Source organism: Gouania willdenowi, chromosome 12 (genome assembly GCF_900634775.1).
Source record: "Gouania willdenowi chromosome 12, fGouWil2.1, whole genome shotgun sequence".
Classification (NCBI taxonomy): domain Eukaryota; kingdom Metazoa; phylum Chordata; class Actinopteri; order Blenniiformes; family Gobiesocidae; genus Gouania; species Gouania willdenowi.
The window spans coordinates 6152705-6177061 of NC_041055.1; the positions used below are offsets into that span (position 1 = coordinate 6152705).

Below are 24357 nucleotides of genomic sequence, written 5' to 3' on the forward strand. Positions count from 1 at the left end.
GGCAACTTTTTACTTTTACTTCTTACTTTGTATTCTTTACATTTTAAAAATGAGCTTGTTAGTTTTAAGACCTTTGAAGATGACGTCATGACGTAAAAAGACTCAAACCAACAACAGCGAAGCAGGAGGAGAAGCTATAGTATAGTATAGTATAGTATAGTATAGTATAGTATAGTATAGTAATAAGGGCGACCGTGGCTCAGGTGGTAGTGGGTCGTCTTCTGATCGAGAGGTTGGGGGTTCGATCCCAGTACCTGACTATGTGTCGAAGTGTCCTTGGGCAAGACACTGAACCCTAAGTTGCTCCCAGTGGTCGAGTAGCGCCTTGCATGGCAGTCCTGTCCCACTGGTGTGTGAATGTGAGAGTGATTGGGTGAATGAGCTGATATGTAAAGCGCTTTGAGACTGCTTCAGTGTGGTGATAAAGCGCTATATAAAATCAAGTCCTTTAAAATCAAGTCCTTTAATAGTGCTAGTGCTAAATGTTTGTAGTTTGAGCCTTTTTCTGTTAGCCAGGTCCCTTAGTTTTATGGTTAACATTTTGAAGTTTATAAAAATTGAGCATTTGCATTTTTTTTCCTAACCCTGTCTTATTATTGAAGGGACTTTGTTTTACTTTTTACTGAAGTACATTTAATAGCATTTACTTTTTTACTTTTACTCAAGTACGGGAGCAACTTCAGTACTTATTTTTACCAGAGTAATTTTTTATTCAAGTATCTATACTTTTATTTGAGTACTGAAGACTAGTACTTTTGCCACCTCTGCTTATCATGGAGCAGCTGTGTAGCGCTAAGCTAGGGCCGACTGTTGTGCACTGAACCAAATTATTGGGACTCACCTGAGCCACAGGCATCAGTGCAGAGGTTATTACCATGACGACTGATGAGACGAATAAAGCTCAATGCAGCGACTCTAAGGATGGACCTACAAACCGGCCCATTGTTTTCTCTGTGTGTGTGTGCGTGTGTGCGTGCGTGCGTGCGTGTGTGCGTGCGTGCGTGCGTGTGTGTGCGCGACATGCACACAACGGTGTGTTTGTGAGGGTTAATGAAGTCCAACTGTTGATCTGCTGAGCTCTTACATCAAGAGGAGCTTTTATTGTCAGCGTCGCTCCGAGGTCGGAACGACCCAACAGGGAACAAGTTAATCACTGCTTTTAGGTGATTGTGTATCAGTACCAGCTGTTCTCTCTCTCTCTCTCTCTCTTTACACGTTTAAGGTGTACTCTGTGTTTAGTTGCTGATAGATCTATTTTCTCTACATGTTCAAAACAGGCGACCGTTACTTCTGCTTTAGTCCTTTCCCTTCAGGGACTATAAAGTCAATCAGCAGCAACTGGTTAAAGTCCCTTTGATGTCACTGTTTATGACATCACAGGGGAATCCCAACAAGGTAAAATCTGTCCATCTCTTTTTGTGCGGACTCTAAAACAGATACACTACAAGACAATAAAAATACACAAAATGACTCCCAAAACACACAAAATAACAAAAACAGACAGCATGTGTGAGTGAGTTGTTTAGCTTTCATTTATTTAGACGTTTTTCAGGAAATTTACTTTGAAATTTACTTTATTCTGACATGTTTCCACTTCCAACTGTCAGTCTTCTTCAGAGGTGTCTGCTGATCGCTTTGCTGTGTCCTTAGGAGTTCTTTCTGGGAGTGGCCACCTTGACACTTCTGTCAGTCTGGCCACGCCCACTGTAGCCCGATGGTCTCTGGAGAAGAGAGTCCCAGGTGTGGGAGAGTAAAAAATACGAGGCTGACATTATGCTGTCATTATTAAGACATGACAACTGTCATTAGCTTGAAGAAGGTGTCTTTAAAGGGGCACTATTATGAAAAATTCACTTTATAATGGCGAGTTGGATTTTTCTTGCGTTGTGAGGTCACAACGTGGAAACTGCTCCTCCTGACAATCCTGGCTCCTCCTACCCTACATAAGAATATGAACTCCTCCCTCTCGGACTACCTCACAGCTAAAACAAGCATAGCAACAGCAGGTTGACATTACAGTTAATATCTTTACAGATCTTTACAAACTGAAGAGCGCTCACAATAAGTTTCACTTTTAGTAGCCGTTATACTACGTCGTATCACCTTTATGGGATTATCTGACTTGTTTGTGACCCAATGCGACGCAGTGGTAGAACAAAACAGTGGACTATCGTCTTAAATAGACTATTCCTGTGGTAAGAAGAGGTGCAGATGAAAAGAAAGCGGCGTAGCAGCTCATGTGAGTGTTTGAAACAGCTGACTCAGCTGATAGTTGATAGCTGAGAGTTTACTCCCCTGCGGCTCAGCATGAGCGGTGACGATCAGTTCCATTTTTAGTAGCCGTTATACCACCTCGTATCGTCTTTATGGGATGATCTGATGTGTTTATGACCCAATGCGACCCAATGGACTATTGTATGAAATGGACAATTTCTGTGGTCAGTAGAGGTGAGGATTAGAAGGAAGACTGTTAATGATTTACTGCTGCTGTGATAAACGCACACGCTGGAGCAACACCTGAAGCAGTGTGTGTTTACGCCCACTCATGCATGTGCATGAAGGCCCAAAAAACAGCCTGTTTTAGGAGCGCTCTGAAAGTAACTTTTCAGAGGCTAAAACTCCAGAAAACAGGCGAGTTTGGGAAAATAAACCTCAAATACTATGTTGTTGGGGTTCTTAGAACAAATGGAGACGGGTGAAAAATAGAATAATACTGGACCTTTAAGTGTCATTCGTTACCCTGACCCTAAGAAAACACCTGATCTCTGTTTTAATTTTTAGTATAAAGGCTACTCTTTCTTGGGATATAAAACAATTTCTCTTCATGCGACTTTGGATTATTTCACCACTCGCCAATATTAGCTGTGTTTCCATTACAGATTTTTGCAAAATAAAAGCGATATTTCTAAATGTAAAAAGTATAATTGCGCTTTGAACGTGTTTCTATTGAACGTTGTTTTGGGCAGGAGCCTCGTAACTCCCGTGAAATCTCATCCCGCGAGACTTCTCTGCAGAAAGAATGTCAGTGTGTGTGTGTGTTGGTGCGTTAACTGCGAATGAATACGCTGGCCACTCGACCAGTGTGCGGAGTGAGGGAGTGTGTGTGACCGGAGCAAATTGATTAAAAGCTGTATCCTGTTTTGGATGATTGACAAAATAAACATTGCAGCTGTTGAATTAAACCAGAGTCCCACGTCATACTCAATGACTGCTGTGAAGCAAGGGAGTTAACCCCAAAGCTGTGAATAGCTTCGACATAGTTAAACTCCCCTGTGTCTTCCAACCACAGTCTGAAGACGAGACACAGGAAACATTCCTTAGAACACTCTGCATTCCTTTGTTTTTTCACATCTAATGTATACTAGTATACTATACTAAGGTATAATGTTAAGAAATGATTGGACCTGGATGTTATGTTCTGTGACGTGTCACGTTCTGTGACGTGTATTTGCGGAAAATGTATTTGGGCGGCAGTAGCTCAGTCCGTAGGGACATGGGTTGGGAACCGGAGGGTCCCGATGCGGACCTGTTGTTCTGGTAGCTGGTAGCCTTGAGCAAGGCACCGAACCCCAAAACTGGTCTGGTGCGCTCTCTTCATAGTAAAAACAGCCCCACGCTGACATCTCTCCAGTAATGCATGTGTGTGAGAAGCATGTCCCTAAAAAATAACTGCGTAAAAACCCAAATTTCCCTTCAGGGATTAATAAAGTATTTTAAATTAAAAAAACATTAATCAAAAATAAAAAAATTATAGTGTTTCTATAGTGCTTTTGCGACACATTTTAATTATAGAAACAACTGAAATACCTCCTCATGAAAGTGTGAAATCTTTTTAGCGATATTTGAGTGTTTTATCAAAATTTTGGTCATTCCATTACCAGTTTTTATTGCAGAGAAAATCCTTTACATGAGGCCATTGTAGCTTGCCTCTTTGTCTTATAATCAGTTGTTGTTTATTAGTGCGAAGTGATACCGAAGTGTGCGGGATGTCCTGAAAATGAGTTAAACTGACATGGAATGACCCTATGAAGGGTTCCTGTCCTGATGTCTTTGTTCTGTGCCCCTGCAGACACTGAGGTGTGTGGACCGGGATGGCAGAAGTATCAGTCTCAGTGTTATAAATACTTCTCCCACCGTCGAACCTGGGACGCCGCTGAGCGCGAGTGTCGCCTGCACGGCGCTCATCTGTCCAGCATCCTGTCACAGGAGGAGCAAGGCTACGTCAACCGTGAGTCTCGGCAGATTACCGATTAAAACACAGGACAAAGAGTTCATAGTAGAAATTGTGATGGTTTGTTTTGTTTTGTTTGTGTTTGTGTGCAGGCCTCGGCAGTGACTACCAGTGGATCGGCCTGAACGACAGAATGTACGAGAGGGACTTCAGATGGACCGACGGCAGCCCCATGGTAGGAAACACTGAGTTTGTCATTTAAGAAGGCGATAATTTTTACAACAATGTGAGATTAGATACCATACGTCATATCATGCTTATGTCATGTGAGATCATCATTTTAAAGATGTATATATTTCTTTTAATCAGATATAAAATGTGTTGAAAAGGTGGTGAAATGGGAATTTAAAAACAACACTCTAATATGCGACTTTTAACCAGAGTGTCAATATTGGTTTAAAAGTGTCAGAAATTGGGGAAGGGAGGTTGTAGTTTGTATTGTAGTTTAAAAAGAAGGAACAATTAGTTTAAACTGGCAAATAATGGGCATGACAAATCTTGAATGTGGTTAAAGTGGACAAATTAACCATAAATTATGGAGTTTAAAAGTGATCATAATGGGTCAACATATGTGGCATTAAGTGGTAAAAGTGGTGGAAAGGGTTTATAAGTGCTGAAAATGTCTTGAAAGTGGAAAAAAAAATTACAGAAAAGGCATTGGAATTTGATGGAGAAGCGGCAGGAATGGGAGTAATGTAGCAAAAATGCATTAAAAGGAGCAAAAATATGTCAAGAAAAAGAGATGAAAATAGGTTAAAATATGGCAAGTTTGGTGTAGTTACAGAAAAGGGTCAATCTGAGCAAAAATGGGCTCAAATGGTTCATAAAATATTCTTAGTTTCTTGAAGGCATCTGGCGACTCCAAATGGGTTCCTGACCCCAAGGTTGAAAACCCATTCTCTAGGGCCGGATTTGGCCCCTGTGCTTTAAGTTTAACACGTGTCTTAGATAAACACAGCCCTTATCTCAGTATCTAGAGAAGCTCTCCTGCAAGCGCTGCACCACTGTGAGAAACTGTTAGTTTCCTGTTTATTCACCTAAGTTAATGTAAACGCATCAAACCTGTGGAACTCCTCAGTGCCATCTTCCCTAAAGCTCTGTGTTTATAAAGTGTCTCAGAGCTGTGAAGCGTGCGGAAGTCTCCAGGCCTGACGTCGAGGCTGAAACATGTGCTGAAATGTGACGCAGCTCGTCTGTTTGTTCACGGTGGATGACTCACACGCATGTTGAAGGTCTGCAGGGAAAACATGGGAGCAAGCCTAGAACATGAGTCTACAGCGTGTGTGTGTGTGTGTGTGTAATGTTAGCCGTCACACCCTGACGAGTGTTTTGGAACCTCAGCAGCTTTTCTTCTCCTCAGTCTGGGGGGGAAACTCTTAGCTCACTGGTTTGAAACTGTTGACTCAGCAGCACCACCCTCTGGTTCATCTGGGAATTACATCCATTTATATGTTAATCCCATTTTCTAAAAAAAAGTCCGTTAAAAGGTCCAGTATTATGCTAGTTTTCACCCATCTCCATTTGTTCTAAGAACCCCAACAACTTAGTATTTGAGATTTATTTTCCCAATTTCCAGAGTTTTAGCCTCTGATAAGTCACTTTCAGAGCGCTCCTAAAAACAGGCTGTTTTTGGGCCTACATGCATATGCATGAGTGGGCGTAAACACACACACTGCTATAAGCGCTACTCCAGCATGTGTTTATCACAGCAGTAGTAGCAGTAAATCATTAACAGTCTTTCTTCTCCTCACCTTGTCTGACCACAGAAATAGTCTATTTAAGACGGTAGTCCATTGTTTTGTCCGACCACTGCGTCACATTGGGTCAAAAACACGTCAGATCATCCCATAAAGGTGATTCGAGGTGGTATAACAGTAACTAAAAATGGAACTGATTGTCACCGCTCGCGCTGCGCTGCAGGGTCGTAAACTCTCAACTATCAGCTGAGTCAGCTGTTTCAAACACTCACATGAGCTGCGACACCGCTTTCTTTTCATCTGCACCTCTTCTGGTCACAGGTATAGTCTATTTAAGACAATAGTCAATTGTTTTGTCCAACCGCGACAACACATTGTGTCACAAACAGGTCAGATCATCCCATAAAGGTGATACAAAGTGATGTAACAGCTTCTAAAAGTGAAACTGTTGTGAGCACTTTTAGGTTTTTCTATTTACTGGATTATCTATGTAAAGATATTAACTGTAATATTAACCTGCCGTCGCTATGTTTGTTTTACCTGTGAGGTAGTTTGAGAGGGACGGGCTCACATTTTTATGTAGGGTAGGAGGAGCCAGGATTGTCAGAAGGAGGAGTTTCCGCGTTGTAACGGCACAACATGAGAAAAATCCAACTCGCCCGTTTAGAGCTGACTTTTAACAAAATGTGCAATAACAAGTGAGGGAGGAAACAGAACTTTTTCAACTTTAGTCCTCTGAATGAGGCTAAAGGGATGTATATCACTGTAGCAAAACCATTATAAAGTGAATTTTTCATAATACTGCCCCTTTAAGATGAACTGCTAACGTAAACAACAGGTTGGCCTCTCCTTTTAAAGTCCACAGAGGTAAACTGTGTTTATAAAGATGACTATAAATTAGAACCCCAAAACCTCTACTGCCATCTAGTGACACGGAGTGGAATCTGAACAATGCATCATTACATTTAAATTGCACAATTATTAATTGTTTTTTTGTAAATTTTACTTTTTCTTCAATTACTTAGAAATTCTGTACTGACCAGGTATTGTACTTTATAGCAAGAAAATCCCTGCTTCCTCTAAATCACATACTAACGTACTATTTATACTAAGTCTGACGTCAAAATGAGTACGTAGTGCGTTCACATTAGATAGTATGAAAAGATTGAGTATGAGAGAAATATCTGGATGTATACTATATGGGGACATTTTTTTAGTGTGCACAGTGAGCACACTAGTCATACTTAACCGTCCCATAATGCATTGCGAACGGAATGTAAAATCGTCCTGGGACCGGCTTCACACTAAAAATCTAACATCCCCTCAAAATAAAAGCCTCTCTTCTTGTCTTCCATTAGCATCTTTAAATGAAGCTCTTGTTTTGAAGTTAACCAGAAGTTTAGTCAGTAGTACAATGGAGGGTCTCAGAAAATCTCAGATATGTCGACATGAAATGTGTTTCTGTGAGTTTTTTGGATCATATGAGCACATGTTGATATTCTACTTGGTCACTTTCTCACTTAAAATGTTTTCAGAACTTTCAAAGGTGGAGAATCAACAGAGATATTTAGCCTCAGTGTGATTCAGGTTTTTCTCGTTGGTTCGACATGCATCTTGGGAAACTCGGAAGTATACTTCAGTGGGACGGTCATCATCCTAATCATACATATATTATATTGTAGACAGTTTATACTCATTGAATTTGTAGCGTATAGGACGTAGTGTGACACTGTGAACACAGTAAGTGAAGTAAAGGAAAACTCAATTTGACTATCGCTTTTTTTGAAATAAATTAGACTATGATTCAAAATCATCAGGATGTCAAAAGTCTGTCAATTTTTATACTGGTTTGTATTTTTTGGGTGAATAAGTGTTTTTTCCATTTATAATTAAGGGTATGACTTGTACAACATTAAGACCTATTAAGTATTTTTTTAAGCCAGCAGTGTCATCCAGTGTGTGAAATGTGAATTGGATGTTCTCCATTTAGATGCTTGTATACATGTAAGCAGACTGCGTAGTCCGTTTGAACCAGTGGTTCTCAACCTTTGCAGCCCACGACCCCCCAAATAAAATTTAATTTAAAAAGTGGGAACAATTTGTTTAAACTGGTAAATAATGGGAATGAAAAATCATGAATGTTGTTAAATTGGCAAAAGTCTGCATTAAATATGGTGAAAAGAGATTCAAAGTGACAGCACTGGGTCAACATATGTGACATTAGGTGGGAAAAGTGGTGGAAAAGGTTTATAAATGCTGAAAATGTCTTGAAAGTGATAAAAAGGGAGTAATGTAGCAAAAATGCATTAAAAGGAGCAAAAATATGGCAAGAAAAAGAGATGAAAATAGGTTTAAATATGGACAGACTGGTGTAGTTGCAGAAAAAGGGGATAAAATAGGCAACCAACACTACGTTACCATTGGAGCGTACGACTTATTTGTTTGTTTTTATCTGTAAAAGCTGCAAATATATCCTGGAAACTGATGCGACTTGTGTTTTTGTTTCATCGCAGCAATTTGACTTCTGGAGAGCCAATCAGCCGGACAGTTTCTTCCAATCCGGAGAAGACTGTGTGGTGATGATCTGGCACGAGGGCGGACAGTGGAACGACGTTCCCTGCAACTACCACCTGACCTTCACCTGCAAGAAGGGAACAGGTACCATCACACCCATAATATATAGCTATTGATTACTTCAGTACTGGAGTGAATATTCAATCACAATTAGTTATTCATTCATTAATAATACAATGTAGAGATTTTCAGCTTATTCCATCATCTGAAAAATTAAATGTGTTTTTTTTAGCTCAGGAGTTTCAAACAGTGAGTCAAGTGATTAATAAAAGAAAAACATGTATGAAATGTTTGATTAATTGTCATTTAGGTTTTTATTATTATTATTATTATTATTATTATTATTTAACTAAAAAAAAATATTCACAACATAATTAAATGCACTTTTAAACTTAATAATACTATTATTTATATATTTGGACAAAGACAGTGGCAAATACAAGAAAAATGAAATAATTTTTGCCTAATTTTGGAATATAATGAAGAGAGAAATAATAAGGATTTTTGTTTTTAATGTTATTGTTTAAATACATTAAAATGATCATCAAGTAAAATGATTTCAAAAAATACATTTATTAAGTTCAGTTTGCAATTTTTTTTTTTTTTAAAGCTGTGCCATTCTGTTACAAACAGCATTAGTAGATACGTTAAACAACTGTCAAAAACTCTGCATTCTGCATCAAATAACAGAACTAATAACAGTTTTTTTGTAAAATACTATTAAAATGAATGGCGAACATCAACAAAAAACTGCAAAATTTACAGCAACCTGAAGACGCATTGTTTCCAAATCCCACGTCTGTGTCATTCCATCGTGTGTAGTTTTTGTTAAATGCTGAGGAAAGTAAGGACTGACAGACTTTGAAGCACTGAACGTAGTGTCTGTGATTACTCTTCAGTGTCTTGCGCTCAGCCTCCCGTGGTGAAAAACGCCCGCGTGTTCGGGGTCATGAGGTCTCGCTACGAGGTCAACACGCTGCTCCGCTACCACTGTAAGAAAGGCTTCATCCAAAGACACGCCCCCACCATCCGTTGTCAAGACAATGGCCAATGGGAAGCCCCAAAGGTCACCTGCACCCACGGTGAGTTTCTATAAATTTGTCAGAATGAAATTATGACACCTTTCGCTCAATTATGACCATGGCCGACCCAGCCTTTACGCAGACTGAGCGGCTGCTTAGGGCCCCCTGGCCACTAGAGGGCCCCCAACCCGGCAACCCCATTTGCATGTTACTGGTACTGCTGTGCATTCAAAACTGGAATTGCCTACTACTCTTAAACATGTTCATAAATGATTCCTTACCCCTTTAGCACTGAAAGAATATCTGTAATATTACGTGAATATCTGTAAAAGTCACATTTTTCTATTAGCTCTGTCTGCTAGCATAGTATCTCTTCTTCACTGCTAGAATAGCTGCATGCCAACCGACCACTTGGTTACCAGCGCCCTCTGCTGGTCGAAAAAAAAAATCTGACGTAAATACAGTACACTGACTATTATGAAAATAACTAATAGCTTTCACGTTTTTCATGTTGTAGGTTTGTCAGTCATTGAAGCTATTGAGTTTCCTGGTTTTACCTCTTTTTACCACTTTTTTATTTATGTTAATTTATTTTACTTTTAAATGTGACCAGCAATGGCTTGTTTTAAGATTCACTAGGATTTAACTTAAGTGAAAACAATTCATATAATGTATTTTAATTGTATTTTTTTGTGTTTGATAAAACCGTATTTCAAGATTGTGCCTATTTGTAAGACTTTGTGTTTAAGTATAGTTAATAAATGTCTTATACTAACACATAATTGTCAGAATTTCAAAATTCTGACTCACTTTCAACTTTTAACATTTTTTTAACAAAAACGCGGTGGTCCGCCGGTGGGCTTCTCTACCACCACTGGTGCTTGACTTTGTATGCACGGAACAGACATTGTGTTTGTTTGTTAATTGACCGTTATCCTGACATATACCAGTAGCTTTCCCATAAATACCTAATAAATCTAACCTCCTACCTCCCGAATGCAAATTGCACCTTATTTTTGGAAGAAAAAAAAATGCCGTTTGTGTTTTTCTCATTGAAAAAAGTTGTTTTCATGACAAAAAGGGCAAAAAATGTAATGTATAAAAATATAATTTAAAAAAAACTTTATATTTATTGTTAGGTTTGAAGTTGTTGATCTGATGTGAAAAAAGTGGTTTTTAATAATAATAATAATATTTTTTTTTAAAATGCTCATAGCTCTAAAAGTAATAATGCCTCAAAAATCAATGTTCCTATCAATTATTGACCAAGTCAAGGCTGTAATAAACACATAACAAATATTCCATTTTGCACCTTATTTATTTATTTAAATGCATATTTTGTGTTTTTTTTGTGTTTTTCTTTTGAAAAAAAAAAAGTTTTTATGACAGAAAGAACAAAAATATGATGAAAACTGTATATCTATGGTTAGGGCTGGAGTTGTTGAAAAGATCTGCTTTGAAAAAACAGGGAGGGGAAATTATGTATGACATTTTTACGACCTTTTTATGACTTAAGAGCATGTTTTTTTTAAAGGTGCCCTGAGGGTTAATTACAGCCTTCATGACACCTGATTCATGCTAATGACAGAGTAATGTCAGCCTTTATGTATAAAAGTGTCACTGAATATTTATCTACGAAACATGATTTAATATAGATTAAGGCGAGCAGTGCTTCATTACAGGGAAATGTGTCTGAATTTTGGACATGGTCGATTTTTTTTCATGACTTTGTCCGTTTGTCTTTTCAGCTGCTGAATATCACAAGTCACTGAGCACTCGTCTCCAGCGGGAACAACCAGAACACAAACACAAGAGTCCTGAGAGCCCGGACAAGGACCAGCAGGAGGGTTACAGCCTCCTGAAGAGCCTCTGGAGCCCCTTTCAGAGTCGCGGACAATAATAAGTGTGTTTACAGGTCGGACGTCAGGTCGGACCCACTGACCTCAACGGTTCACAAACCTCTCTCAGAGGAACAAGTTTACCAAAAATCTGAACAGAAAGAGCAGAGACTTGATCCTCAGTGTTAGTGTCACCATCATCTCCATCACGTGCTTCCTTTTGATGATGGACTGGGGCCAAAGAAAGACCAACGAAATGTAAATCCTTCTACGAAAAAACCTTAGATTTGAAAAGATAAAGCAGACTTTTTACGCATTCACGGCGAACCTTTACGCGAGCATGTAAAAAAATAACACAAAATGCAGATTCAATTGTAAAAACAATTTGTTATACAAACTTTGGCCTATAGGTGGGTTCACGTGCAGTTAAACCAAAATGATCTAAGCACCAAATAACACATTACTAATCCTCATCGTAATGAGGACCCTCAGGCTCCAGGAGAAACCTTTATTTTTAAATTTGACGGCACATAAAAACGAACAAATGTGATTTTTTTTTCAATGTTATTTTTTATAAGAAACACGAGAAGAGAGATGCTAAAAGTGTTGAATTTGCTGTGCTTTCACAAAGGGAGGGATTTTAACGCACACAGACGAGTGCTGTGCTGCGGCTCTTAATAATAAGCATGTATAAAACAGATGAGTTTAACTTATTGTATACTTAGAAAACTATGAATGGACTGTGATGTTTAAAGGTTTTCAGAACGCAAGCGATTCGGTTACCAATGATTTTTTTTGCTGTTTACAGACTCGTCGTGTCGGTAATTCGTTGGCATTAAAGGTTTTTCTTTTCAGATGCTTTTATTGTGAAAATCTGCAGTGAACATGGTCTGCAGGCTATATTTTGTTGATTCTTTGTATTTTTTTGTCTTGTTTTCTCATATTGTTTGTTTGTTCGTACAGTCTTTTCATACGTTGTTGGTGCACCGTGGTGTTGGTGAGGTTTACTGTATCTGTACTTGTTGTTCTTTCATTACTGTAGAGCCATTTGTGTGGTTTGTGTGTGCAATAATGTAGTCGTTACAACAACCTGTGTCTGAAGTGTGTCACTTTTAGAAACACACGTTGTGTGTTGCCACAATATGTGAATGTGTTCAACTGCGTTATGAAGACAGCGACTGTGTTACAGGAAACAACTGTTTTAAAGACAATAAACCATTAAGATAATACGCAACTGTTACGATACAAAGTGCGTTGCACTTAAACGTGTTAATGATAACACACAACTCTGTCACATCGACGCCTGACCATTTCAGACACAGCTACATACAACTGTGTTTTACGATAACTAATAACCGTTACAAAAATACACGACTGTTGCGATAATATATGACCGCTAGGATAACACACAAGTGTTAGCTTTACACATGACTGTTACAATAACACATAACTCTTACGGTAATGCATGACAGTTATGATAACATATAACCGTTACGATAATACACGACTGCTACAATAACACACAAGTGTTAGCTTTACACACAACTGTTACAATAATGCACAACTGTTACAATAACGCACGACTGTTACAATAACGCATAACTGTTACGATGATGCACAACTGTTACCATAACACACGACTATTATGCTAACACACAAGTGTTACAATAACGCATGACTGCTATGACAACACCCAACCGTTACGATAACACACAAATGTTACGATGACACACAACAATTACAATAAAGCACAACTGTTAAAAATAATGCACTACTGTTATGATAAAGCACAAGTGTTTCGGTAACACACAAATGTTACGATAACACACGGCTATTTTGATAACATACGACTGCTATGATAATGGTAACACAAGACTGTTACGATAACACACAAATGTTAATATAACACACGTGTTACAGTAATGCGTGACTGTTGCGATTACACATGACAGTTACAATAACATGACTGCTACGATGACACACAACTGTTACGATAACACACGACTGTTACGATAAAGCACAAATGTTACATTAACGCATTAATGTTACAATAGCACAAGACTGTTACGATAACACACAAATGTTACTTTAACACACTTGTTACGGTAATGCGTGACTGTTTCGATAACACACGACAGTTACAATAACATGACTGCTACGATGACACACAACTGTTACGATAACACACGACTGTTACGATAAAGCACAAATGTTACATTAAAGCATTAATGTTACAATAGCACAAGACTGTTACGATAACACACAAATGTTACTTTAACACACTTGTTACGGTAATGCGTGACTGTTTCGATAACACACGACAGTTACAATAACATGACTGCTACGATAACACACATCTGTTACGATAACACAAATGTTACATTAACGTATTAATGTTACAATAGCATAAGACTGTTACGATAACACACAAATGTTACAATAACACACGACTACTACAATGATGCATGGCTGTTACAGTAACGCACGACTGCTAAGCTAGCACACAACTTTTAGCTTAATACACGACGCTTACGGTAATACACGACTGTTACAATAATACATAACTATTACCACAGCAAATGACAGTGTTATGATGACACCCGATTGTTATAAGACGCAACTGCATTACAATTACACATGACTTGGTTATGATAATGTTATGATAGCATGCCACACTTTGACATGTTCCATCTGACTGCATTACAATAGAACACAATTGTTACTACACAGAACAAAAACAGGTTACTTCCAACTGCGTAACGATAGTTAATAAGTGACAATTCACTGGTGCCTCGTGTTAACTGGTGACTGAGAGTTCGCTGGTTGTGCACCAGTTTTATAAAGGTTTATGTTTCTACAGGTTTGTTTTCATTTGTCTTCAATAATGAGCTGTAATTTTTCCAAGTTGTGCTTAGACACAAGGATATTAATATCACAAAATAAACCAACAGCTTGACTTTGACTTGAGAAGACTTTATTTCATGTAGAATCGGGCGTGTGTCCCCCAAAAACACAAAAACAAAACCCACCAATCAGCCTTTAGATTGTTCTCCATATTCAGTACAGACTGGCAATAAAGTCAAAGGAAAATATTCCCTTTTTATTCTCAGCGAATTGTCTTCAATAAAAAACTGGAAATTAGTTTTAGGAAAACAAGGAAGAACACATAAAAAAGAAAAGAAAAAACATAAACACAGGAAGTTGGTTAAAGTTTTTCTTTTTCTGATTTTTTTTTTTTATCAAAAATTTAATATAAAGAAAAATGTTAAACTTTGAAAAAAATAAGTAATTTTATGATTTTTTTAGTGGCGCAGTTGGCTCTCTGGTGTGTAATTCCTTTTCAAAATAAAAGCACAATCTGTCAACCTATGTATATATAAAATAGGAACCAATATATCTGATCCATAAATGTCTGTGAGGACAATTTTTAGTTCTTGAAGCTTTACGTTAAAGGGCTGCTTGTACTTCTTGGGTGCAAAAAATAAGATTCTAACAAGCGTTCAAGTTCTTGGCACAAAGAAAATCTCGATTTAAGATCTTCGTCTTTCCCCAAGCCTTCATGATGGGATTATATGTCCTTTAATCTCCAAACAACTCACCAATGTCCTCTAAAGGTAGGAAACAAAAGTTCTGTCTTCACATATTTACTGAATAAAGCATCACATGTTTGTGTTGACTCGTGCTTTGGTGCGTGTGCTATTGAATCCAAATGCTGAAGGATGACTTTTAGAATTAAGGTGCAAAAACAAAGATGGTAAACATTTAGAATTTGTAGGGAATTTTTTTTCTTTTTGAATGAAGAGACACTGATAAAAGAAAATACTAAAAAAAAGCCATTATAACATATAATGCACACGGGTAAAACAGAAAAAGAGATAAAGATGATCAAATGAAATTCTCTGCACATGAATGATGCTTGTTCTCCATGTTCAGTGATGCTCAAGCTCACACAACGAGAAGTTATTTTCCAGATTTTTGTTTCTGTCCAAGCTTGGATTAAATGTCCAACTCGCCAACATCCTCTAAAGGTAGAAACCAGAAACTGTGTGTATCATACTGTCTTCTTAGGTTATTACTGAATAAAGCATCACAGTTTGAATGTTTGCCTGTCTTTGGCCAAACTTTCCTGACAGTATGAGACATTCTTGAATCTTTGACACCCAAGAACAACTCGCCCATGTCCTCTAAAGGTAGGAACCTGACACTCTGACCCTGAAATTTGTGTTTCGAACTCCCATGTGATCAAAACGTCTTTAGGTTTTTACAAAAAGGTTGATTATTTGCCTGTTCTGGTCCATTCTTTCTTGACAGTATGAGATGGAGAATGCCCAAAACAACTCGCCAATGTCCTTTAAAGGTAGGAACCCAAAAAATGTACTTCTGGTGGATGAGTCTGGCTTTATTTTTTTACCTAATAAAGCATCAAGGTTTGAATGTTTCCCTTTGTAGATCTTGTGTTGACACATATTTGTGTGTGTGTGTGTGTGTGTGTGTGCTCTTGAAGCCAAATGCTCAAATACAACTTTTACAACTTAGGTACAAGAATAAAGATGGTAACAAACGTTTAGGATTTTCTTTTTTCAGATGATGAGACAAAAAAATAGAAAAAGGCCATTATAACATAATGCACATATAGGTATACAGAAAAACAGATAAAGACCAACAAACTCAAAGATATATGAAATTCTCTGCACATGAATGATGCTTCTTCACCATGTTCAGTGAGGCTCAAGTTCATGAGAATCTCCTTTGCCAGATGTTCGTTTCTGTCCAAGCCTGGATTAAATGTCCTTGAATCACCAACGTCCTCTAAAGTTAGAAACCAGAAACTGTGTGTATCATACTGTCTTTAAGTTTTTACTGAAAAAAGCATCACAGTTTGAATGTTTGCCTGTCTTTGTCCAAGCTTTCCTGACAGTATGAGACATTCTTGAATTTTCAACACCCAAGAACAACTCGCTCATGTCCTCTAAAGGTAGGAACCTGACACTCTGACCCTGAAATGTGTGCATCAGACTCCCAGGTGATGAAACCGCCTTTGGGTTTTTCCAAAATAAAGCTTCACATGTTAATAATTGGCAGTGACTATCCGTACGGTTGCCGTATCAATATACAAACATTCTATCCGTATGCAGCGCCCCTATTTGGCCAGTTTAGGTCACGTGATTAAGACTAAACCTTACCCTAACCCTAACCCTAACACTAAGACGCTACAAACTTGTACTTTGGTAAGCGTACCAATAGCACCGGGGGTTGTCCGTACGGCAACCGTACAAATAGACACTTTATTGATTATTTGCCTGTTCTCGTCCATTCTTTCTTAACAGTATCAGATGTTGTTAAATCCCCAAACAACTTGCAAATGTCCTCTAAAGGTAGGAACCCGAAAAATGTACTTCCGGTAGATGAATCTGGCTTTACCCTATTTTTTTTTTACCAAATAAAGCATCACAGTTCGAATGTTTGCCTCTGTAGATCTTGTGTTTGCTCATGCTTGTGTTTGTGTGCGTATGCGTTTCCACTCAGTTGTGGTCCTTGAAGCAGTACACTCCGTACAGCTTGTGCTTCTTGTCGGGAAAGCCGTTGAAGCGCACGGCAGCCTCCGTAGGGCTGCAGCGCTGCCGAGGGTTGGAGATGGGATAGCGAACGCTGCCGTCGGCCAACCAGCCGGCGCTGCAGCGGTCGAACCCCAGCAGCTTCCAGGCGGCGAACATTTGGCCCACTTTGGCGATCTGAGCGCCGTCTTTCTGGCACGCAATGACGGCCTCGTCGTAGGTCAGTTTGAAGGGTTGGATCAGGTAGTAAAACCGACCTAAAAATTCAGACAGAAAGACGAACCGGCAAAAAATATTGAGTATCTAAACCAGTGTTGGGGTCAATTATATTTTTCAGGTTCAATTAGGTTTTCATTTACCAAGTTACCAAGTAAAAGTAAAAAAGTAAGTAAAATGTATTTGTACAGTGCTTCTCACAGACAATAGTCACAAAGTGCTTAACAGTAGTAAAATAAATAAAGTAAAAAAGTATGAGTATGTGATCAAGTAAAAAGTATAATAAAACACAAAGCTAGGTCAGGTTGGTCTTGCTGAAACAAGTACATTTTTAGGTGCGTTTTGAAGGCATCCACCGGCATTAAAATTACAATTAAATTACAATTATTTTTTTACCCTCAGAAAGTCGATTACAATTACATTCTCAATTACTAAAGTTCAATTACAATAAATCACAATTACTGAGCCTGAAATAAAATTAACCTTTGTCATGTTAGCATCTCTAATGATAATTGGTCCTAAATCAGCTGTAAAATACACTAAAAACAAATATTTATCATCTCATTTATTTCCTATCTATTGGTTTCCTTGTTAGGTTTCCTAATCAATAAAAATATAGTTTTTAATATTTTATGAGCCTTTTCTGTGTCGACATACCCCTCGATTTATATTTTTTTTAAAAGGTCAAATTTAGGAAAGCTTGATATGAAGCATGTTTTTAACTACATACTGTTTGTGTAGAACTGTACATAGAACTGTAACATGGTTCCCCAGTTTAGTGTTAAATTATAATGGACTTTGAATGGCAATTACAATTACAAAGTCAATTATCTGAACTCAATTGCGATTACGACAGCAACAGATTTTTGAAATTATAATTACAATTATAATTGTGCCGTAATTGCAATTAATGATCAATTACGCAATTACAATTATAATTGACCCCAGCCCTGGTCTGAACCTAGCCTGTGATGTGCTGGCATGGACAGAGGATATTTACCTGTGAAATGGGAGGTGAAGCAGAACACGTCGTACTGCTTCTTGTCCTTGTCCCTCAGTCCGTAGTTTCGGATCCCCGGCACCGTGTTCCTCCCCCCGCACGGCTCCCTGGGCGTGGTGATGGGGTACTGCACCGAGCCGTCGCTCAGCCAGCCCGCGTTGCACCAGTCCAAACCTCCTCGCCACGCCTCGTAGAGCTGGTCGAAGGATGCCACCACGGCGTCCTGGTCTCGACACGCCTGCTCGCCATCGTAGAAGTTAAGGTTGTAGCGTCCGAGTCGTGGGAAGTACGGGAAGACGACCCCTGGGCGAGAAATGAGAGGGAGGTGGCGTTAAATCTGCAGGAGAAGTTTGTTTCTGATTGTTCTGCAGAGGTGTAAGGGTACTGATATTTCCTATTCAGGTAGAAATACTCTTACAGTACGTCATTGAAATTGTACTCAAGTACAAGTAAAAAGTAGATCATTTAAATAGTAGTTACACACATCATAGACGCCAGCATCACTACTAATATATGGAAAATAAAATACTCTCTTTTTTTAAAAAATTTGTGTTTTTTCTAATATTTTATATCATGCACTTTTATACTGATGAAGTTTTTACACCGGCTTGAATCTTTGAAGTGTACCTAAATGTTATTGCATGTGCAATTTCATTGTATTTAGTACAATGACAGTAAAATGATTCTATTGTGTTTAAAAAAAAAAAAAAAAGAGAGAAAGAAAATAACACAATTTAATTCAATTCAAAATTCAAAAAAATTCTCAGGCTGAATTAACCTCCATTTGATGCTGTTTTGACGCGTTGCTTTACGTTTAATCTGATTGGTTGGCTATGATGTGATGCATTTGATTGTTGTCTGGTCATTTCATTTTTTTTTGTAGTTTCACAATGTCCGTTGATGATCACAAAACTAAAAAATATAATTTACTCAGGAACGTTTGGGTGTAGAAATGTGACAAATTACTTCTTTTAAAACGTACTTAAGTACAAGTAAAATGACTGATTTAGAAATACATGTAAACTCAAAAAAAAGTACAAGTACCCATTATAGCATCTCAATTACAGTAATGTGAGTATTTGTACTCCATTACTTTCACCTCTGTTGACCTGAGTCAGCATTCCCAGCTCTGACCAGGAATGACTAACATGTAATTCCCTAAATGTGATGAAGCTGCATGGATGTTAACCCTTTGAGTAAGAGGTCCTTAACCCTTTATGTACCAGGGATAGTTTAGGAAATTAAAATGTTGTACTTTTTGTAAATATATAAAAAGTATACTAACGTCACGCTTTCACGGAAACACTTTAAACACACTTCAAAACAATTGAACTCTATTACACTTTATGGAAAATATATTTCACTCAAACATACTTTAAATTAAATTTATGCGCAATTTTCGAAGTGTACTTATTAAATTCTTTTTTAACATATTTTAAAATTGATGCTTAAAACTGTTATTTTTTCATACACTGAGAGCATATTTCAGAAGTACACATTTTAATATCGATACTCTGAAATTAGGCTTGAACGTATATAAGTTACATTTGAGTCTAATTATGAAGTTATCTTGTAGCTTAAGAAATGTATTTGGAAAGTGTTAAATAGTCGGCTATTACTGTGAACATGCACTAATTTAGTAGCTTAGCATAAATTAGTACATTTAAAGTCATATACGGTACTTAAAGCGTACTAAATACACTTTAAGCTGTTCCACTATAGCATGTAAAAATACACAAAATATACTTCAAGTTGAACTTTTTTATAATTTAATTACAATTAAAATATATTTAGCACAAAATGAGTTGTTCTAAAATAATATGTCAGATTGGGTTCTGCTCAGTTTTAGCTCTTTTACTTTGACTCCTGACTCACTGTTGTTATAGCCACCGTGGCCACAAGAGGGAACCATACAAAATAATTCTACCATAAAGTAAAACCATCACTTTTATGTAGCTTTTTACCTTCCAGGTCCAACGACACCACCACAGTCCCGTCCTCCAGCCCATCAATCACTTCACATTTATACTTCCCGTAATCCTCTAGGGTGATCTCAGTGATGACCAGAGAAGCATCCATGGGAGACGATCCCTGGAGGTGGACACGGCCATGGAAAGAACCGTAACTCCTTTTGTGGTAATCCATGGCCACGAACACGTCCACCTTAAGAGAAGCAGAAGAAGAAGATAGTTAGCTGTGGATCGAAATTATGCAGAGTTTTATCTGTGAGCTACTCTCAGACTGGTTAGGATTACCTTTAGTCTGGTTTGGGTCTAGTTTTAGAATACCTTGATCCTATTCTGGATTACCTGTAATAAGGTTGGGTCTACCTTTGGATCACCTTTACTCTGGTTTGGATCTTCCAGGTTACCTTTGGTTTGGTTTGGTTTGGATCTGGTTTTGGAATACCTTTACTTGTTTAATATTCTATTCTGGATTACCTTTAATAAAGTTGGGTCTACCTTTGGATTACTTTTAGTCTCATTTGGGTTTAGTTTTGGAATACATTTACTCTGATTCAGATCTTCTGGATTACCTTCAGTCTGGTTTGGGTCTAGTTTTAGAATAACTTTACTTTGGTTAAAATTCTATTCTGGATTACCTTTAGTAAGGTTGGGAACTTCCGGATTACCTTTGGTTTTGTTTGGGATTAGTTTTGTCTGGTTTGGATCTTCCAGGTTACTTTTGGTTTGGTTTGGATCTAGTTTTAGAATACCTTTACTTGTTTAATATTCTGGATTACCTTTGATAAGGTTGGGTTTACCTTTGGATTACTTTTCGTCTTGTTTGGATCTAGTTTTGGAATACATTTACTCTGATTCAGATCTTCTGGATTACCTTTAGTAAGGTTGGGTCTACTTTTGGATTACTTTGACTTTGATTTGGATCTTCCAAGTTCCTTTTGGTTTGGTTTGGGTCTAGTTTTATAATATCTTTATTTTGGTTACAATTCTATTCTGGATTACCTTTAGTAAGGTTGGGTCTACTATGGGATTAGCTTTACTCTGGTTGGGAGCTTCCAGATTACCTTTGGTTTGGTTTGGGCTTAGTTTTGGATTACCTTTACTGTGATACAGATCTTCAGGAATACCTTTAGTATGGTTGGTGTTAGGTTTGGATTATTTATTGAATTCATTGGGTTTTCATTCACTTTTTGTCTGATTTGAATCCAGATTACGACTGTTTGGTTTGGGTCTGATTTTATTTCCCTGTATGTGTCTACATTGGTTTTCTACCCTCATAACTACTTTTGGACTACTTTGAGTTTGAGATTTGACTCAAATCCTACTTTGATTTATTCTTCTTTTGTTCGACTTCTAAAACAAACTAAACAGTTTCACGTAGCCAATAGAGCCAGGTTTACAGTTATTTGAGCAACGTTTAATACTATTTCTGGTTTATACTTTAACCCTTACCATACTTTAACAACTCATGGTTTAAATCAGGTTTTAGATTTACTTTAGTCTGGTTCTCGCAAAGTTTTGAATTACTTAAAATACTTGTATCTAGGCCTGATTAATTGATTTGGGTCTGATAATGTTGCACATACTATTTTACTTTGGTTTTTGAATTTATTGTCCTTGTTTTTGTATTTTTAAAATCTGGTTTTGGATTATTTTTACCCAGGTTTAGAGTTAGATAAGCAGTGACCTCTTTCAGGTAGTCGGAGGTCAGTTTGGTCCATTTGATCCTCATCTTGCGATTTGGTGCCAGGGATTGGTCGCGTTGTATCCGGCACGGTAACGTAGCGTTTCCGCCTCGTTGGGAGAAGACCTTGGACTGATCGGCCACCACCGAGAGGCGAGGAAGGCTGTTTTCTGTAAGACGAAGGGCAGAAAGTCACTCTAAAAAGACTGAAGTTATCAACCTCAACAATAGCTTTAGTCTTAAAACATCACTTAAATGTTCATTGGTCATCAAGTCACATTTAACCCTTTAACATTTGTAATATTAACAACTCCGCCAGGTTTTTTTTTTTTGCTTAGTTTGTCTATAAAATGGTCAGTAAATGTCCTATGAATTCCAAAGACTGGCAGTTTTTTTATACATTTATTACATGTTCTCCCATTGTAATATCACTTTAAAATGAAGAAAAACACAAAAACAAAATAGACTTTTTGAGATTTATTAGGAAGAAAACAATGAAAGCTCACATGAATAACTGATTTTTTTCAACAAATATATTAAATGTAGAATGTATAAAACTATTTACAATTAAAAAAATTGCAAAAACAGGCCATTTTATGAAAACTATTACACTCACAAGCTTAGAAACGGTTGGAATTTTTCCCATAGAGCGAGTTTAAACAGAGTTACAATCATTTTAATGTGTGCATACCTGGACAGTTAAAAGGTATTAGTTATAGCTACAGTATGTTCTTTTTAGTTTTTATGATTAGAAACTTAAGTCACTTTGTGACACTATGAAACAATTATTATTATGTTAGCAACGATAAACCTTCTAATGATCTTTCCAAATGACGTTTGCTCCTTTTCAGGGTCGCGGGGAATAATAATTATATCAATAATATTAAAACAATAATAATTTTTGTATTTTCTTCTTTTTGCTTTTCAAAATATCGATCTTGTAAAACCAATATTGCATATTGTATCATATCATAAACTCAGTGTGTCATCCAAACTCTAACATATACTATATATATATATTAAGGATAGGACAATATGTCGTGGGACAAGATATCGCAATATAAATATGTCACAACATACAGTATATTATCGATGGTATAAGTGGTATTGCAAAATTTGGAAGGAAGGGGGAGTGCAGGAAGTTGGTTTTAATTGCAGAGTGGAACTTTATGCACTTCAAACAGGATAAATGTGTTCATTTTATATTTTTTATGCAAGTATGCCCAGAGTTAGTCAAATAAAAGCATGGCTATTGTAAAACTGCACTTTTTTTTCTGTTTTTTTCCCTTTTCAAAAAAATTGTCCCCATCATTATCGTGAGCCCATTATCGCCTATCGTCCCGTCCCGTGAATTTTACATATTGTGCCATCCTAATATATATATATATATATATATATATTTGTTTTGTTTTTTTTCCCAACATTTAAATGCACTGAAGTTTGCCAAATGACAAAAAAGAAAGTCTTTCCAAATCTGCTTGTTAGAAAGTTTAATATGTTAAGTTGGTGAATTATTTACTGTTAGTTACTTGTTTACGTGATAACCTGGATTGTTTGTTACCTAGATTTCAGACTGACTTATATGACTTACTACAGCACATACAGCATCTGCATGTTTGTGTGTTAGTTGTATGTTGGTTAAAGTCCCACTTACAGACATACGACATTGCTTCATGCCTGATTACAGTCAGATGAGTTATCTGAGTGTCACTGAGTCTGCAGCAGACTGACACATAGCTCTGTTATCAGTGTCTGAACACGCTGATAAACCCAAGAAACAAACGACTGCAGAGTGTCATCAACGAAACCCAGGAACAAACGCAGAGAGAAGAGGACCTGGTTCTGCTCACCTGTGATGTAGATGGTCCTTGAGTGCTCCAGGTCTGGATAGAGGATGTCCAGGTTGGTCTGGGCCAGGCTCAGTGAGACCAGAACACAGATCAGCAGAGGAATCATCTTGTTTCACAGAAGCAGGATCCTTCAAAGCAGAGCAGAGTCGCCTCAGGTCCTGAAAGCATCTGAAACACGCGTTTTAACTGCAATCCTGCTTCTTCAGTGTGAAAACACAGAGAGCAACCCACAAAAAAAAAACAAAAAAACCCACAAGATCTTCAAAGTTCTTCACCTGAAGTACAGGAAATCCCATCAAGTGATAAGAAATCTGCACAAACTGGACGGCAGCCAAACAAACTGTACGTACTGTGCAGGAAACACACACTGACACACACGCAGGAGGAGTGTGCTGCATCAGCCTCACACCTCTGCCCACTCCTCCCCTCCCTCCACGACTTCACTCACTCACATGCTCCTATTTCTGCAGGACACAATCTGTGAGGATTCCACAAACCAAGAAGGTCCTTTTACACTCACACCAAACACACACACACATTTAAACCCTGAACCTTTACCTTCTGTGACACAGCTGCATCTCGGAAACATCTGTCATATCAAAATATCAACTACAGACATGGACACGTCCATAAAGTGACTGACAAATGATGAATGATCCCAACATCTACTATAGAACAGGTCCCCACAAGAACATTTCAAGATAAACTGTGTTTTCTGCTGGTCTT

At 37.7% G+C, this 24357-nt stretch overlaps 2 protein-coding genes across 3 annotated transcripts in view; one reads left to right on the forward strand and one right to left on the reverse strand.

Annotated features, from left to right (window-relative positions):
* The window catches only part of vcanb (versican b), a 42625-nt gene extending 29252 nt beyond the window's left edge, over nt 1-13373 (forward strand). The window contains exons 13-17 of the mRNA XM_028462620.1: nt 4070-4228; nt 4324-4406; nt 8442-8586; nt 9402-9584; nt 11273-13373. Coding sequence (XP_028318421.1) covers nt 4070-4228; nt 4324-4406; nt 8442-8586; nt 9402-9584; nt 11273-11424 — 722 coding nt within the window. The 3' untranslated portion in view covers nt 11425-13373. The remainder of the gene's footprint in view (nt 1-4069; nt 4229-4323; nt 4407-8441; nt 8587-9401; nt 9585-11272) is intronic.
* Nucleotides 1-24357, reverse strand: part of hapln1b (hyaluronan and proteoglycan link protein 1b) — a 48161-nt gene that overhangs the window by 3283 nt on the left and 20521 nt on the right. Inside the window, exons 3-7 of one of the 2 annotated variants that reach the window (XM_028462622.1) lie at nt 23632-23799; nt 21785-21951; nt 20098-20296; nt 18134-18436; nt 16885-17174 (exon numbers count right to left, since the gene is read on the reverse strand). In XM_028462622.1, coding sequence (XP_028318423.1) covers nt 16885-17174; nt 18134-18436; nt 20098-20296; nt 21785-21951; nt 23632-23737 — 1065 coding nt within the window. In that variant the 5' untranslated portion in view covers nt 23738-23799. Of the gene's footprint in view, nt 1-16547; nt 17175-18133; nt 18437-20097; nt 20297-21784; nt 21952-23631; nt 23800-24357 lie in introns of those variants that run through there. The other variant, XM_028462621.1, reaches the window with a different exon arrangement.